We start from the raw sequence: 20,649 nt of genomic DNA, 5'->3' as shown, positions 1-20,649 counted from the left end.
TATATATATATATATATATATATATAAACGATAAACAACCACAGAAGTAACGCATAAGCCTGAGGAGTCCTACAGTGGATGAAACGCCGAATATTCAGTGTAGCTTAATCGCCGTATATATTTAATAAATTACTATATATATATATATATATATATATATATATATATATATATATATATATATATAAGTTCGTATTTTACTAACATGCAATCTAAAATCTAATTTACTGATTGACTAGAAATTTTGTTTCAGCATTTTAATTAAATACATGCCTAGATTTTATATCTCCTCTCCAAATTATTGCTAAATTTTTCGTTAATAAATTATTTTATTTCATTTTATTTTAATTTTTTTTTTACGAGATGGTAATTTTATTACAAAGGTCTTATCACTGGGTAAGAGTCAGCCTTAAATACTTGAAAGTACATCTTTTAAACTCCTCGGCCTTACGTTCACAGGAAACATGTTGGAACAATTACATTGAGAACATTGCCAGGACCGCTGCGAAGAAGGTGGGTCCTCTCTACCGTGCCAGAAAGTTATTAACGCCTGAAAGTATCCTATACCTCTGTAAGGCCACCATTCGCCCATGTATGGAGTATTTTTGTCATATTTGGGCTGGATCATCTGCCACTAGTCTCTCACTCTTGACAAGGTTCAAAAGAGAGTCGCCAATCGGACAGGTCCAGAACTGTCAGCTAAACTTAAGCCTGCCCCATCAACGAAATATTTCATCCCTCTGCCAGTTTAACAAGTACGTTAACAGTCAATGGCCTGACGAACTGCAAGCACTTGTGCCATCGCAACGTAAATGTCCCCAACAACCCCGACAAGAAGCTAAATCCCACCCCTTCACAGTAGAGATCCCTAGAGGCAAGAGGGCCTTTTACTCCAGTAGTTTCTTCCCCAGAACAGCTAGACTTAGAGGAAAAGCGAGGATGGAAATTATAAATAATTTAAAACAATGCGTAGCAACTGAGCGGCCATATAGATTAAGGTCTGACGTGTTTTTTTTGTTTTGTTTTGTTTTGGTATGTGTGAGTATATTCCGAAATAACAGAATTTTATAGCTGCAGCCAATTAGAATAAGCGAAATGTTCTAGGGAGAAATAAGTTTTTTTGAATAGTGAAGTGTAATGGTAATTGTTTTTTAGTATAAGTGTTTAATCTAGTTAATAAGGGTGTCAGTTCAATAAAGTTATAATCGTTATATATTTACCCGGTCTTAACTGAGGGGGTTGGATAACTTTTAAGGTGGATGGAAAATACGAACTACTTCGTCTATAGATCTTGACACTCGTGCTGATGTTCCTGGTAGAACATAAGGTATGATTTTATTATAACGAGTAAATGTGTCTGTAACAGGGTTTTAAATATACCTAAGCTGGTGCGTAAAAGTTTAGACATTATTTCAAAGTAACCGTAATGTGTTCCAGAGTGGAATTTCAGTAATCAAAATATTATATACAGGATAAGATGCTAAGTGTAATTTTGACTTCCCCTAATAGCTCATATGTATTCGATTTCACGTAATTTAATTTTATTAGTAACCTTATATAATTGGTATCTAACTTGATTGATTTTATTTTGTCGTTCTCCTAAAGCCATAAAAGCTATCTACACTTATTTATAAATAATGTTTATTTCATTAGCTTATCCTACATTGGAATATAATGTGCATTAATTGACTGTAGTAAAACTCTAGAAAGTTAACAACTTATTAAAGAGTTCCGGGTGTATTACTTACTCAACCTCTGTTAAGTGGAAATATGATATCCGAAAGAAAATAAAAAGAAACAGTGCGGAAGAATTGAGAGAAAGGGAAAGACAGTATATGAAGGGGTGTGATGTGGTAGACATCGGTAGATGAGGTGGGTAGAGAGGGATGGAGACAGGTGGTTCATCTCCCCAGCCTCTTTCTGCTTATTTGTTTGAGATCAAAACTAAACGGTAAGAAACAAGTATGCTTTGTATGTCTTTGATAGACAAAGGTTGAATTTTAAGTGGCATGTATACAAAAAGCATAAGACAAATAATCGTCTCCAGCAGTGATGAATATGCAAACGTACAGTCTTTTTGATAACGTATCTACACAAAAAGAGAGACAGACACACACACACACAAAGAAACGCACACACTCGCATATATATATATATATATATATATATATATATATACATACATATATATACATATATATATATATACACCCATATATATATATTGCAAGAAATTCGCCATTTATAAAGGCCTGATGGGCACATGAGGATAACTGTTAATAGAAGTCGGGGTCACTGATACAACAGCATAATGATTGCTTGTGGTTTAAATTCGGTAGATTATTTTATGAGGCGGGTTAAGCAAGATTCCTTTACAATGGATAAGAAGACAGTCATGATTTGGTTAGCCAAAATGTATGACATCGTGATAGAATTCCACATGCTTTCAGTTATTTACGTTTAGATTTAGTAATTTACGTTTAGGTTTAGATGCAGATAAAGGTTTGGGAGAAATTAGTGTCCATAATAAGCTGAGATCTGTTTGTGAAAGTTTGACAAATAGGGCGCATATCAAATTACACATTAACACCTGACTTGAAAGTTACGACAGAGCAAAGGCAAACTCTGCAAGTCTATTCTGTTGGACAGAGGTCGCAGATGATAGAACAAGATATCACCTACGAGGTTCGAAGCAGGTTTGAACTCTGTCAATGCAGGATAGGCTTCCCGAAGTAGTTCCTCTAGCAAATATTTTGTTTAAAACGTTAAAGTTTTTTTCCACTTAACGATATATAAACTATATGTGCATATATATATATATATATATATATATATATACATATATATATATATATATATATATATAACAGAGAAATACGCAATTTTTCTTTTAGATATGTATGCCCATTTACATAGACTTTAATTAGCAATTAACCATTAAGTTTTAGTTATTCTCATGTAAAATTGATGACAAAACCCGAGGGAAATACACCTCTGTATTGACTGACAAACGTCTGTAGGCAATTATCATGGGCGGTCAGAAACTACACGGTATGTAATTCAAACATCCAGTAATAACTTGATATGTCATTGTCAGCGAGTTTGTCGAACTAACCGAGAATAATTTTTTTTTTATGTTACAAATGTCCGTAGAAAGGAACACACTCTGGACTTTATAGTTAATACAAAAACAGAGGTAGCAGTTAATTAATGTTTTGGTGAAATTGCCTTTATAATGTATCAGGGGCAAGTATTTAAACATATCTACACAAAATAGAAATAAAGGAATATTTCCGAAAATGTTTCTATTTATTTTTCTGACAAACCAATTCATTGAATTTAAAAAAAAATAACATTTATTGCGATACTGAATTTATTTTTGTAAACAGCAAATCTTATCGTGAAAAAAATGAAATTTATTTTATTTTTAGCATTTCATTCTCTTTACGTAAATTGAAAATGAAATAATGTCATCAGTATTTTGGGGGACGGAATTCTTTTTATGGTTATGTGAGATAATGCTATAACCTAAAAAATCCGATATATATTTACTTGCAGCTTAATTTTGTGTTTGAGTCTCTGATAAGGATATTTTAACATTTTGGTGCCATCAGCTGAAATCGAAACTGTAGCATTCAAAGCTGGTAACGTTATTACTGTACCAATGCAACACGTATATAATCCGATTAAAAATTTAAAATTAAAAATAAACCAAGATGACAATAAACTAAGATGTACAAAATGTGTAACAATTTTTTGTAAATTTTGACCTATTTTTGACCCCTGAAACAATTTTAACCGGCTAAAGGTCCACAAAATATTGGCTGTACTAATCCAATAATTTGAAGCCCCTAGCGCCGATCTCCGACCTCTAGTTTCGAAGAAGATATAGTTTGAAAATAAGGATGCAGCCAGACAGATCGGCAGAGAGACAGACATATATCTGTTATAATATTATTTTTTCTTTTGATTACTTTTTATTATGTACTGATAAAATGTGACGCAACGTTATTATCTCCACTTTACAGTTGCCTTTGCCTATGTTCTTCTTCCCTTACTTGCTGTATTTCAGACGTTGCTCAATTATCTTTTTTTGACCGGCAATAATATTACCTGGAATTCAACTAATACTCTTAACTTACATGTATCTTCAATTCTTCATAATGTTACATCGTTTTTCATTGTTTTTCATAGTAATGAATCACATGAAAATAGTCGACGTAAAGAAAATTTCGTGGTTATTGTTAAGTCGCTGTGTCCATCTCCAATACATTTCAAACACCATTTTCCTCACAATTCAAAACAGTTTAGACGATATTTTGGACATCATATTACACTTTGCCTTCTACGGTCACGCTTATTGAAATACTCTAAGCTACTTGCTTCGTTTTAATTCAGCTTATAACAATCAGCCAGATTAATATTGATGTGGAGTAAATCAATCAAATGAGGAAAACAAAAAGAAAAAAAGAAAAAGAAAACAAAACAAATATGATTATTTAAATCGAAGTTAAACCTAACCTTTCACTAAACTTAACGCAACTTAATTTTGATTTTTAGTTCGGAAAACGTCGATTGGTCCCGTTTCAATTATGTAAAAGAACGATCAAATCAACTTTTATTTTATATTAGAACATCTTAAATCAAAATTTTATATTAGAAAATGTTAAATCAAAATTAAATATATAAAAACTAAAATAACGAAGCGACAAAAAACGTGTCATTAAAACAAATGTCATTTTACCCTACGGAAGTTAATTTTCTACATAGTCAGCACCCTTCTGAAAACACAATCCCAGCTTCATTTCATGTCAGGTTCGTAAATTTCCACATTTCGTTTTGTTACTTCTATATCTGACGACACACTGAAAGCGACAACCCCATGTACTTACTACCCGTCGGCTTCGTAAATCTTTTAAAGGCGCTGATGAACGTTTTTGATCATTTTATTTTTTTGTATGGTTGGATTCTTCCATGCAACTCTGCTTCTGCCGCACGTCAATGAAATGAGGTGCTTTCAGGCCCGTCACACAAATATAGCGATTAAACAATGCAGGATAATGCATCAATCAACCTAATAGTAAGCCAAACAACCCCTCTGCATTCAAATATGAGTGAAAAAATCCACAGTATATTTCAATTATGAAATGTATTTTATTTTTCATATGTACAAATATATACGTTTTAAACTTTCCTGTTTTAAACCTTTTCTAATTTGATAATATCTGTATCATCCTTATTTATAAGGATTGGCGTTTTATTTTACGTTAATGTTTTTTAATTTTATCTACAGCCTCAGAGGATATCTCACTACTGATGCAATTCTCTATCTTTATAAAAGCCAAGTACGTCCAAGGATGGAATACTGCTGCCATATCTAGGCAGGAGCTGCTAAAAACAACCTATCCTGCCTTGACAGAGTACAAAATAGACTTCGTGGCTTAGTGGGGGATGCCCTTTTCTCTACCCTGCAACCTCTCTCTCACAGAAGAGACGTTGCGAGCCTACCCTTGTTTTATCGTTATTTACATAGCAGGTGCTCGTCTGAACTCCAATCTCTGGTCCCTCCCTCGCCAATCTTTCACGAAAAACACCCGTCTAGCTGAATCCACTGTGAAAAGTTTTCCCCACTCTATATCTATGCCTAAATCAAAACATGGATTCCATGAACAAAGCTTCTTTCTTAGAACTGCACGCCTGTAGAACTTTTTCCTTCTGCCTGCTTCCCACCTGACTACAACTTGGATGTCTTCAAGTCCAACGTTAACAAATTCCGAATGAACCGCCCCTTAAGTAAACACTTCATCATATCTCCACACTAATGTACTGTACTTGCAATAACCCTTATCCCTGAATTGCTTCCTGGCCTTGATAAGTGCTGACCGTCGTGTAAAACAAAAATAGTATGGTGATTTTAGTCACTTTATTCTTTGGAAACAGACTCCTATTTTTGCACTCTTCTCAGCACAAATGCGAAATGTGACATTAAAGTTTCTGCGGTAATAATAGTTATTCAGCAAATCGAACGTCAGTTGTAACGGCCCAATAAGCGGCACTGTTATTAAGCATTTATAAAACATGTGCAGCTCATATTAGATTTGCTGAAACAATTCAAATTGATCCTACCTATTCGCGCATCTTTGTGCAAAAGATGAAAAACTCATTTATCAGATTTCTCCTACGTTCCTGCCACATAAAATTCTTAAAAAGAAAATACAAAAGTGGGATATTCGCATCCGCTTTCTTCATTGATGTTCAGCACGGAGTACATAGCGAATGTGAGAATCTACAAGAATCCAAGTGTTGCTCTCTAAACTATGAGTGGCATTGGCTCTTGTAACCCGCTGCGCCGATCGCTTTGATGTATTTCTCTCGCAGTGGGAGAACGAAATATGTCCGCCCTTTCAAAACAGAAACGGTCCTAACAATGATTGACAGTGACAGATTTTGCCTGCCTTCCAAGATGCATCTATGTAACATTATACTGTGCAAAGTAAACATAACGCATAAAGCTATATATATATATATATATATATATATATATATATATATATATATATATATATATATATATATATATATATATATATATATAATTCTAGCAAAAGTACCCGTCGTTGACTGGGTTCAAAAACAGCCTACAGAAAATGGACTCTGATGTATTAAAGTATGATAGGTTATGAAAAGGAAGGGTTGTAAAGATATGGATTCGAATTTGGGGGTATCAAAACCAAAGCAAAATATGATGAAAGGAAAAATAAAATAGGTACACCCCATAATTTATTATACCATACCCGTTCACACTGAAACACTAATCATAATATTCTGTGGATCTATATTAAAAAAAAAAAAACTTGTTAAACTTTGTGACATATTTCCATTAAATGGAGGTCAGGCGCGAAACAACACCTCATAATTTTATATTTCTCCAAACTGAAACATAATTATCAAAGTATATTTACGCAGATAGATATGAAAAGTCTTCATTAAAGTGTGTGCCTATGTCCATTCTATGGAGACCAGACGCGAACGCAGATCCCATAATTTTATTATACCATCCCTATTTAGGTTAAAACATACTTATCAAAGTATTCTCATGTACATCTATATCAAAATCACTTGCAAACGTTTTTTTTTTTAATTTTAATTCTTTTTCTTTTCATACTTTGTGGACCAGGCGCGTACGCAGACCCCACAATTGTAATGAATCAGCATTATGCCAGAGCAAACATACCCATTCCTGTCTCTCGATGCATATTCTATCATTATATGCGAGCAGTTTTCTATAATAGTCAACCATACAGGAGCCTATTCGTGACTAGGTATTTATTTGCTCTTCCCACCGAGCAAATTAGGCACAAGACCGATTTTTAAAGTGAGGAGTGAAGGGGAAATGGTGACCAACCTCCCAGGGAGTAGGGGAGTAGGGGAGCTGGATAGTGACAATTGGTATGAAGGTTGCCCCTACATTGACCAAGGTCTTATCTGTGGGGTGGTATTCATTTGCTCCCCCACCGAGTAAATTGGGCACAAGGCCGATTTTTAATGTGAGGAGTGAAGTGGAAATGGGGACCAACTCCCCGAGAAGAAGGGGAGCTGATTAGTGACAATTGGTATGAAAGGTTGCCCCCACATTGACCAAGGTCTTATCTGTTGAGTCGCCCCCACATATGGTCTTTGCGTGCAGTATCAGCCGGAACAGATACTACACTTTTATCCTGGCCCGAAGGGCACGAAAGTGGCCTATTCGTGACCAGGTATTTATTTGCTCCCCCACCGAGCAAATTAGGCACAAGGCCGATTTTTAATGTGAGGAGTGAAGGGGAAATGGAGACCAACTCCCCGGGGAGTAGGGGAGCTGGATAGTGACAATTGGTATGAAGGGTCGCCCCTACATTGACCAAGGTCTTATCTGTTGAGTCGCCCCCCACATATGGTCTTTGCGTGCAGTATCTGCCGGAACAGATACTACACTTTGATCTTCATATTTAATTTATTTCGTTTAAAGAAAAAATTACCATTAAAAAAATTCCAATATAAAATTAAAAAAAGTAAAATCTCCAACAGACAAAACAAATTTAGGCACAAGGCCCTATAAGATCTGGGGAGGAGAGTGTTGCAGGGTCTTTGTAACTAAAGTAAAAATTGGAGTCTTTGGCGGCTTTACTCTTGACTTGCAACATTTACCACAATACCTTATTCACTCTGTGGACTCTAAACTAACTAATGAAAACCCCAGAGTTTCTGCAAAAAAGGAGATATATACAATTTCTGTATGTGTGTGTGTGCATTTTTTTATGTGCGTGTGTGTGTGTGTGTGTGTGAAAAGTTCAATAAATTTGAAAAGAAAAAGTTCAATTCATTGGAAAATAAAAAGGTAGTCTATTCGCGACCAGACACACACACAGACGTTCAGCTTTATATTAGAGATATCTACTAGCAAGCCGCACGGGATTGCCGGATCGAAAGATACGCTTGAATTTGATATTTCGATTAATCCAGATTTATTATTTATTATTATATTATATTATATTGGACCCAATATATAGTGATGACATTAAATGATAAAAAAGAAATTACTCGTACGCCATCACCGAGAATGGAAACCAAAACAGTTAGTTCACGATGTAGATTTTGGTTGGATGTTAATGCATTAGGTATGAAGACATGTTTGCTGCAATATCGTGATTCCGTCGGCTGACGTATTCCTCCAATCTCATTTTCTGTTTCACTCTTTTGCTCCAATCTTCCCAGCTAAAACAAAAATATAAAGTTTCGCATAGGGTCGAATACATTATATATTACTTTCGTGTATGTAAACCAAAAACTGATAAAGGAGTTTGGTAGGCAAAATGATAATGATAATAATAATAATAATAATAATAATAATATATATATATATATATATATATATATATATATATATATATACGCATACAGAAATACATATAGAACGAAGTTTGTGTGTACTATAAGCTTTTTGCGCGAATATAAAATTAAAAGAAAGGGAATGTATTAGAATTAATGTTTAAAAGAAGATGCAAATTAGCTAGATCTTTTGCAGATAAATGCAATTCCACGATACATATATACCAAAGTGGTATTTTCTTTTTAAATGAATAGGAAAAAGGGTTATTAATATGAATATTAATACACAAAAAACAAATTTATACGAGTATATATATATATATATATATATATATATATAATGTTGCAACGTCGTGTCAGATGAGTGCCACTCCCTCAGACACGAGCCCAGAAATGACTTCCATCGCAACAGGACCATGTTAATAGACAAATGCGTGAGGGAGTATCTATATACAGATGATGTTACAGAATCTTAGCTTTGTACGACACCTATTTCTCTCTCTCGGTTAAAAATATTGAGATCCAGCAACAATCAAGAGCAAGATAGCCAGCAACAAGTTAAACTGCAGATCAGGTTAATACGCATACTGGTATCCAGCTTTATATTTTTTTAAATTAGAGATTTGCTTCTCCTAGAAAAGTTGCCTTCACCACGGCTTACGGGAGCCTTCTCCACTCCAACGCACACATACATACACACAGACACACACGGTGCTAGTGGGCGGTAACCTCAAAAATGGGTCCATTCGCCCTTTGGAAGGTCTTTTTTTTAATCCTTCAGGGAGACTAGCCACCCTCCTCACCAAACAAGTGTGGTGGGGGAACCAGTTTAGTGTATATATATATATATATATATATATATATATATATATATATATATATATATATATATATATATGTATATATATATATACACACATATTTATATATATATTGTTTAAACTTATATTATTATACTTTTTTATTTTATATATATATATATATATATATATATATATATATATATATATATATATATATATATATATATACATTGTTTTCTTTTACATGAATAAACTCGCAGGTTGCTCGACATTGCTTGTCGCAAAATACGCTTAAATATCATATTATACTTAATGTAGATTTCGGATTTAATATTAGAATAAACTCGTCTATTGCTTATAATATTTTACCAAATATATATGTATAATATTGATTTCAAGTATTACAGAAATGACTTTCCTCCATCAGTTAGAATCAAAATCCAAACTTGATGTGCTTTATCAATTGTTATGCGCTACATTCTCCGTTATAAACTTCTCAGATGTCGCCAGATTGATGGGAAAAAAGCAAAAAATAATTACACTTTAAGCTAACAATGTATATATACGCAGTTTAAAACATTGTTGCATTTATCCATGTCAATGCTAATTGTTTCATTTGAGAGATTAGCAGCTAATTTTACAAGATACAAAATAATAAAAATGTCCCAGCGGTCCAAATATCCAAATGCCCTATATATCCAGTATGCAGTTTGTAAATCCAATATTCAGAGGTGTGTTGGTATAAATAATTTGCGCGCATACCGACAATATCACCAGAGTCCATATGCTGGGACATCCTACATGCTACCGGACTTGAACCCAATTGAAAATGTTTGAGGATGGATGACAAGAGATTTTTATCGAAATGGTAAACAATATAAAACAAAATTGAACTTCGTGAAGCCAACTTCACAAATTGGATCATCCGGAACCTTATGGAAACCTTTATTTCTAACATGCTCCAAAGAATTTTGCAGTCATGAACAGCAGGGGAGTTAGAACTCATTATTAAGTTTGATTGTTGAATGTTTTCATACACTTTTCATACACTTTATTTTACAATTTAATAGAACTTTTGTCTTTGGCCTTATACTTTTGATCATATGTAACACCTAATTTAATTAAAATGCAAATTTTAAAAATAAATCTTTGGAATGTAGCTTTTTGGTTCCAGAAATGTTTAGATAGTAGTATTGGTAAACTTAATCGGAATAGTTTAAAATCTATCCTTAAAACTTCTTTTTAAAGATTTTAAGTAGTTTAAATTTTTGATAATTTGTATGTATATATATATATATATATATATATATATAGAGAGAGAGAGAGAGAGTGAGAGAGAGAGAGAAAGAGAGGGAGAGAGCGAATGAGATAAAGATATATATATATATACACGCATACATATGTATGTATAAAACATATCATTGTGCTAGAATATTTACGTCTTAAATTCAGCAATCTATCGAAAATATGCATAAATGAGTCAATAACAGTAATGAAATACAACGAAGCATCTAATATAAAAACTATAAAAATGAATGATTAAATTATGACGACTCGTTTTTCAAACAATACGCAAATTTGTAAACCTTCTTAGAGTCGCTCGCATATCCATGACTGATTATATTAAAAAGCTCATTTTAAGAATTTTTTTTATATAAGAACAACTTATACAGATCAGGGTGAATAATAAACTCGCATATATATATATATATATATATATATATATATATATATATATATATATATATATATATATATATATATCTGTGTTTGTGTGTGTGTGTGTGTGTGTGTTTGTGTGTGATGACTTCATTTAATCACATGCATTATATACGGAGAAAAATTTCATATGTACATTTTCAGAATTTACTTCAACAGGGCCCAATACATTGGAAGTTATGAACATATATATGTAAGTTATGAACATATATATTCGTAAGGAATACGAATGCATACGAGAATGAAACGCGGAATATCCTGTATAGCTTTATTGCCATACATATTTTCATAACTTTATATATATATATATATATATATATATATATATATATATATACATATATATATATATATAGAGAGAGAGAGAGAGTCTTGGTCAAAATCATAAGACCACTTAAGAAAGTAAGCGTTTATGCATAATATCGAATTTTTAATTAAACAAATGTTTGAAAGGGAAAATATGGCAATGGTTTCAACTATTTGTTTTATTAAAAATTGGATATTACGCGTAAACGCTTATTTTCCTAAGTGGTCTTATGATTTTTACCAGGACTGTACATATATGTATATATATATATATATATACACACACAAACACACACATATATATGTATATATGTATACAAATAACACAAACACACACACACATGTGTGTACGCATGTATAGATGCAATGTTGGAAGTAAATTATGTAAATTTAGAAAATTCCGTCATTTATCATGAAATTTTCGTATTACTTGCCGAGTAAAATATTAACGAATGTTTTTATGTTTCAGATTTACTACAAAATTTTCATTTATACTATTGTTCTTCTTCCTATACTGGCTGTGATCTTCTCATAAATATTGATAGTAATATTTATATGCACTTTAATTGTACTTTAATCTGCATCGCAATATTTTAAAATTTCAGTTTATATATATATATATATATATATATATATACATATACATATATATATACATACATATATATATACATATGTGTGTGTGTGTGAGTGTGTGTGTGTGGGTGTGTGTGTGTGTACTTGTACAACTATACAGTTAGAGGTGAGATTTTCATATTAGTATATATAAGGCTTGTTGAAATACCTTGAATTTAAAAAAAATGCATTCAATGCAAACGTACTTTTTTAAGTGAGTGTTTATGATCATCAATAAAATGCTTTCTAATATATATGCATTCCCATCATAACTTACTGTGTTCAATTATGTTTTATATTTTACCAATATTGACTGACAAATAGTATTAGTAATACGATACTATAATAAATTTAATACCCAGACCTTGTTCATTTTTATCATGCGCACGACCTGATTAGACAATCAACTGATCTATCGATTTGCATTTTTTTTATATACACAGGGCGAGATTAACACCTATTAGAGTTTGGTTGTGAAATATATGCAGCAGTAAAAAAGAATCTTCATTATATATGTGTGACGTGTACAGTAAATTACACAACACAGAAAATTAAATATAAGATCAATTGTTCTTTCGATGATATCGTTTTGTGTTTTGTTTTTTATTGGTTTCTTTTACGTTAATAATTAACTTATAATATCTTATATAATTATATATATATATATATATATTATATCTTTTTTAATCCTCTATTATTATAAAAAATATATATTTCTTACTTTATCATTAATAATTATCTCATACAAATTTATATAATTACTTTTATATTATGTAATTGGGATTCAATATTGAGAGTTCCTATCTCATCTCGGTGATCACGTGACTAAGACAAGAGGAATAGTTGGACGAAACGTCGTGAAAAAAAAACTAAGCAAAGATGAGAAATATAGGTCCCAATGAATAAAATTAATAATTACTCTTATATTATATATACAGTTGGAAAACAAATAACCTTTTGTACATGTATCAGTGAAATGTAAGTGATTATATAAATAAAGACAGATTATTATAAAAAAATTGCATTTTTTATCAAATGATATTTGAATGAAAAATCATAAACTCATAAAGAATAATACCTAAATTCAATTAAACGTAACGCTAAAATGTACGAGATGTACTTTTGAAAAAATTATATTGATTTTACAGCTTGGTTTTACAGCTTATTCTTAGTTTTATCATTTATTCTTGTTTGTACAATTTATTCTTGGTCTTTTGACCTTGACTATGTTTTAGGTCGACCACTAGCTAACTAGGAAATGTAAAGTCTATACTCTATTAGTCGCATGTGTACTTAATATTGACGTAGTTTTTTTTTCAGTTTTCTTAGTGTATTGTTTTAATCATTCATTAGTTTTTAGATTAAAAACAAACTTTAATTTCATTTTCAAAATGATGCAATAAAACGAGGTTAAAAACAAACATATACACATTTATATATATATATATATATATATATATATATATATATATATATATATATCCGTATGACTTGGGTTCATCAGCTTAAATCATTCATCAGCTCGAATCCCAACGTATAGACACACACACACACACACACACACACATATATATATATATATATATATAATTTTAATTACTTCATCTATAATCGAAACCGATTCAAACTTTAGGAATACTTCTTGATGAGGTGATTTATTTAAAAAGTCGATTATTAAGGTGACATCACCTAAATTTGAAACCGAAAACTCGACTTATGAAAATGTAATGATAAAAATATTTTTATAAAATAGATTATTGGAGCTAAAATCGAAACCGAACTAAAAAAAATATAAGTAACCATTGGCAAAATTATTTATAAAAAAAATTAGATGATTTAAGTGCCATCAGCTATAAACAAAACCAAAACAAAAATTATGAAGACATCTTGGTAAAATTATTCATTACAGGATATGGAAGTACATAACAATTAAACGACTCGGATGTAAGCGTGACAGAGAAAATAACACCCACGCTATCGAATTAATATATAGATATATGTGCGTGTATGTGTGAGATGTGTAACCTCACTGACTTCATCATATTTATTTGACATGATATGTAAGATAGTTATCATTAAATATTATACTCTTATTCTATTTATTTAATGGGTTCACACATTTGTCTCAGTTTTAAATCATTAAACACTGACGTAGTTTGTTGACACTATTTAGATTGAAGATGCAGAAATAATTAATAGTGCAAGAATATATATGTATTTTACCACCTAGCCACAATATATTGAAGGAAATAATATTCTCACAAAACATACATTTTTCGGTTTACAACCAACATATCTGTAATGTTTTAAAAATGAATTTCTTTAAGAAGCTGTCATCTATGTTTATTAAAATTGGATGGGACTTTTGATACATTCGAAGTTATTCTTATATTTTCAAATAGAAGAGCCATGAACGTGGGATTTTTACGTAGATTCCTTTCTATCTTAATCGGCGTTCATGACGGATTGTAAAATTGACGGGAATCCTCACAGGTTAATTGGCATTAATCAGCATGGCATATATAACTTACCGGCACGATTCTTTTGTTGACTTTAGTGTCCGTAATTTTTTAGGTGACATTTATTGAAATCAGATGTCATTAAAGCAATGACAACATGAAATATCACGCCCCACATGTTAAGAAAACTATTCTTAGCTTAGACAATGGATTAACTCGCGTTTATAATTAATCTTTTTAAAGTCTTCGCTTTAGAATCTTCTGGGTGTTTACGTAATCGGACGAAGATGCTGACGTGATGTTGCTGAACATACTTCTTTAACATGACCCGTACCAAATTATAAAAAGACGGATAAAAAATATACAAAAAATATAATAGAATCTTGCTAAATATTATAAATGGTGTTGTGTACCGCAAAGTTGTTTTAATTCCGAGCGTAGATACATGTAAAAAAAAAAAAACGTCGTATGTTATCCTTAAATTGGGTATGCCCTCGCTGATATACTACATATATACATGGCACAGATTATTTCAATGATAACAAATCTACTTGACACATTGCCCGCCTCTTTTAAGGTTTTAATTCGTACATTCCTCGTCTGATTTTCTCATAATAAAAAAAAGTACTGTGATGATGTTTATGAGTTGTAAGAGACAATGGAATCATATAATTTTCACAATACGTATTTGATAGCTTAAACAAAACAAAGTATTTAAACAGAAAAAGATGAACAAATTATGAACGTTTTTATGTTTACAAGAAAATAAATGTAAGCATTGGCTTCGTATATTATAATTATAGTCGTAAGTATAATTTAGTTTCATGTTTATCTATTTAAAAAAAAATTGAAAGATATGAAAAATTCGAAATTAGAATTAGCATACTTAAACATGAATAAAAATAACCTTGCGCCCTTTATATGGATAAATAAAATGATTGTATTCTAAATGGAAGATTTACACTGGATATATTCTGAAAATAATAATGAATTAAAAGTGAATTCATCACATTATATATAAAGTAAAATCCATTTTACTACTACACGTGTGTATAAAGTTTCCGATAATAAATGTAAATATACATATATATATATATATATATATATATATATATATATATATATATATATATATATATATATATATTTAGTTAGTGATTTGTGACATACGTGTGTGTTTGTGTGTACGTTCGTCAACACAGAATTGGGGGCTCGCTTACTATGTTTTGTATATTTATCACTAAGTAAATGCTGTATTTAATTGACCGGGAAGTCGAATACGTTTCCATTCTCAAACTTGAATCTCAGATCAGTGTGGCCCCTTACATCCGGAGTTGTTTCTTTTTGTTTGTTTTTTTTTGGGGGGGGTATAGTATTTGCATAGGCAGTTTCTTAAATTTGTAGGTTTGTTATTTTGCTGCAAAATTTTTATGCCTCATATGTAAGGCAATAATAGTCTGACGGTGGCCACAACTCTGCGACACTTACATAACATAGTCTTACAAATGATCTAATTTTGGTACTTTTCAGTAGTATAGTATATAAACTGCATAAACAAGCGATTATTACTACTGAAATCCAGTAATCATATACGTTTTTGTGCTTGAAATAAAAACCTAATGGAGGTACTTTCATGTCGGTTCATCGTTTAGCTTTGTTTGCCGTTACATACGCAATAATTTTATCCACGGGTCCATAGTAAAGGATTCGTATTAAGAAATAATTTGGTTTTGTTTGGTAAATAATTGCGCGCCATTAATGAAAGAAAGTTGAGATATTTTGAGTTGTTAATAAATCCAGATATACGGGGTGAAATAAGATTCCTCCTACAAATTGTACCGTGACAATTCTTTTCCGTTCATGGTCAACAATGGTCATGGAAAATAATCAATTTATTTTAAAATAATAAAATAAAAGGCAAATACAAAGACGAAGACTATAACAAAGAATGAAGAAAACAAAAATTGGAAAGAATAGTTTGTTAAGAATATATTTCGAAAAATACAGTAAGTACATATGCGACGTGTACATCTAAACCGAAAAAGAATAACTAATTTGAAAAAAAGTGTTATCAAAAGAAGACGTAAAGTCGAGTTCTATTTTCTGAGATATATTGCTTCTATACCATCACATCTCATTCTTTTCTAATTTTATTTTGACTTCGTATATTAACTCAACTTGATGAACTTAAACAATGAAAATAACATATTAAAATGCTGCAAAAATATTGAAAATGTAAATATATGAAGTGCGAAATTATAGTAGTAAATAATATATACTATCTAAGCAACCGGTGTTGCCCAGTCATATAATAATATTCTAATATATATATATATATATATATATATATATATTACGAGGAATAATTCGCCCGCTAGACTAATTCGAAATAAATATATAAATAAAAAAATAATGATGATAATGTCGTTCATCAAATTACGTCAGTGTTTGTTTACAATATCACGTCAGCTGATATATTGGCTTGGCGATGAAAGCCCTGAAAATGTCACTTCTGATTGAATTATTCCTTTTAAAATATGCAAACAAATATGCGGCGATTTTAAATGACATATCTGCTTTCATCGTAAATTACAATTATTAATAAGAAAACAAAATTGAAGTACACCCGGAATTGAACAGAGGATACTTCGGTCTGTAATCGAAGGCTCAATAACTGAGCTATATCTCCAAATGAAAATTAATCTGCTTTTTTCGTTTTTTTTTTTTTTTTTTTTTTTTTTTTGAAGATGGAATGATTTGTTGCGATTTTAATATTTTCCCTGGCCGATATAACGCAAATAGTCCCCAATAAAAATTATTCTTTCTATCTATAAGATTGAAAAACTATTTTAAATGGGATGTTTTCGATTTTCCAAAATTATTTACTGAGGGTGTTTTATTTTCATTTGGCTGGCGTTTCGTAAAATATTCCCATATAACATTATTTCCGTCATCTATAAGAGAGAAAGTCTATTTTTAAGATCGGATTTTTGGGATTTTCGATACTTATCGAATGAATTTCTATCAAAAACATCTCTAAGAACACTTCCAGAAATATTATTTACTTTTGTGTGAAATTTGTAAAAGATATGCTCAGCTGTTTTGGAACCTATGCGACACAGACACACACACAAACACACACACAGTAGCCTTTATAGTATTGACAAGAAAGTTCTTGCGGGTTTGAACTTTCAAATTAAGATGAACATATCTCGATCCAGACAAGAATGTATTGATCGAAATAAGCACCATTAGAATTCACGTATATCATATGTATTTATGCCGGCAACGTAAAACAATCCTATTGAGGCGATTAAGACGTTGAGGGCGTTTTTGATATTGCTTAGGTTTTTTTTATGTATTTCTGATGCAGAAAGTTTTCAAGATGCTTAAACAAGTGGTAGTCGGAAGGTGAACATCTGAAGAGTCTCCTAGATGAGAGAGTTTCGTAGCCTAATCCGTTCAACGTCTGCATGGTCGGGTTTAAACGTGCGGTTGGACATTGTCGTGGAAGAAAATTGGTCTTTTTTTCTGTTGACAAATGCTAGTTATTGCTGTCGAGGTTTCTGGCGCATTTCATCTATTTGTTGATATTGCTTCACCGCGCCAATGGTTTTGTCTGCCTTCAAAACACAGTAATGAATTAAACTGGTCCCTGTGGTACTAGCAAACAGTAAGCAGGATCTTCTTGTATTGCAAATCTAGCTTCGGGAATGTATCGTGGAGCTTCGTCGACTTCTAACCACTGAGCTGAGCGTCGCCGATTATCCTAAAGAACCCACTTTTCATAGCAAGTCAGAATTCGGTCGGGAAACGGGTCGTTCGTTTTGTGGAAAAAAAGGTACAATAACGCTTCATAACGGCGTTTCCTTTGGTTTTCATCCAATTCGTTCGGCAACCATTTATCAAGATTTTTTTCAAATCTCTCCGAAGCGGTTGGATATCGTCGTATACGTTGCGTCTAATTCAGAAGAACGATCACAAACAGTTGTCCGTTGATTGGTCTCGACAAAAGCTTATATTGAGCGTTCTCAACATCCTATGATTGACCACTCATCTTAAAGACCCTTGTCCCCGCCACGAAATTTCTAAAACCACCATTGTGCTCTGCGTTGCTTGGCCAAACGATTCGTTGATATCGCGAGCTGTTTCATCAGCTTTTCGAACTGGCGTGAATTAAAATAACAGAATTGTTCGAATTTGATGTTCTCCATCTTATATTTGATGTTTTCAAAAATATACATAATTGTGTTAAAACGTCTGTAATTTACATTAATAAGTAAATCGACAATCGCTCTGTAAAATGATATATAAAGCAGAGTTATTATCACAAAAAACTTATTTAAAAATGCACAATTTTAAATCAAAATAAAACTTCCGTTAAAAGTGTTTTGTCAACCTAAAGTATAATAGTAGAGATAAAGACGAGATACCTTCAATAAGTTCCCAGACATTTTTATAGAGGTATTTAAACTTTTCGTAGACTCGTGAAAATTTAATATCTTATTTCTGCACATCTTATGATATGGCTGACCAATTTATATGATTTTTACGTTAAAAAAAACGGCAACAGTACAGAGTGGAATTCACCCTTCTAAAGCTTGAGTGTCACAGCTGAAGAATTTTAAAATGCAATCTGGACAACAGGACAATTTAGAAGAAAGCTATGCAATAAGATTCTGTTTTCCACTTTGAAAAAAAAATGCCACAGAAGCAATGAAATACAATTTGAAAAAAAAATGCCACAGAAGCAATGAAATACTTCCGACTGCTTTTGAACCAGTTTGCAAGTATCGGGCATTAGTTATACAGTGGCATAAGAGATTTAAGTAAAATATGAATTGCATATATAGATTGCACTGTATCATTTTTTTTTCAATTCAGTATATATTTTTTTACAGTCCAGACATATACTGTATTCTACTATGCATTTAGATTCTCCTCCTCTAATTTTATAGTATGGTGTCGAATCTATATGATTTTTTTCACTATTTCATACATAACTTGTCATGGGGGTTTCTTAATAAAATGTTCTCTTGTCAAATTTATATTAGTAGTAGCTAGTTTAAATATGTTTTCATATGGTTATTATTATTATTATTTGTTTTTATTTTTGCAGAAACTAAATTGCACTATTTTATAATATTCGATATATTATTTCTTTTGTGACTATTTTTTACTGTACCAACATTATACTATTTTATCAATAATGGGAGTGTTGTATTTTACTTTCCTACAACAATACTAATTTTTGTTAAACAAATTTAAGTTTCTGTCATCTATATTTTTATGTTTTTTCTATATCAGAATGTATTATGGTGTTATTCTACTTTCAGGTACCGGCAGTTTATTGCAAGAATCGAAGAGGAGCCGAACAGCTTACACGCGACATCAAATCCTAGAGCTAGAAAAAGAGTTCCATTTTAACAAGTATCTGACAAGGAGGCGTCGAATCGAAATCGCTCACACGCTGTGTCTAAGCGAACGACAGATCAAAATCTGGTTTCAGAATCGACGAATGAAATGGAAGAAAGAGCACCAGTCTAACCACAGCAAAACGGGAATCCTCGATGTCATTAGTTGCAGCACTGACTCACTATTCACAATCACAGGCAGAGAATCGCCAGCATTACTTAGGCATCATTCGTTATTAAATGGTCCTTAACAAAACGAACACTTTTTGTCTTAATATTTATACTTTCATTTACATACATTGCAAGTCGTTGTAAATCTAATAGCAACAAATCAGTCCTGCCATTTTTATATAATTATCAAAAGTATCCATGCGGTTTCTAATGATCTCAAGCATCGACAATCTAAAACAATATCTCTTTAGTTTAATTTAGAATTATATAGCGACATGATGCGGCGTTGGCTAA

General features: G+C 31.7%; 1 protein-coding gene across 1 annotated transcript in view; it reads left to right on the top strand.

Moving 5' to 3' along the window:
• LOC145284794 (uncharacterized) overlaps window positions 1-20,440 on the top strand; it is a 78,280-nt gene extending 57,840 nt beyond the window's left edge. Inside the window, exon 2 of the mRNA XM_080133760.1 lies at window positions 20,107-20,440. Coding sequence (XP_079989886.1) covers window positions 20,107-20,435 — 329 coding nt within the window. The 3' untranslated portion in view covers window positions 20,436-20,440. The remainder of the gene's footprint in view (window positions 1-20,106) is intronic.
• The last annotated feature ends 209 nt before the right edge of the window (window positions 20,441-20,649 follow it).

Source organism: Euprymna scolopes, chromosome 9 (assembly GCF_053919585.1).
Source record: "Euprymna scolopes isolate OS-2025 chromosome 9, ASM5391958v1, whole genome shotgun sequence".
In the NCBI taxonomy this organism is placed as follows: Eukaryota; Metazoa; Mollusca; class Cephalopoda; order Sepiida; family Sepiolidae; genus Euprymna; species Euprymna scolopes.
Note: the sequence above shows the minus strand (reverse complement) of the source record. Positions and strands in the feature narration are given on the sequence as shown.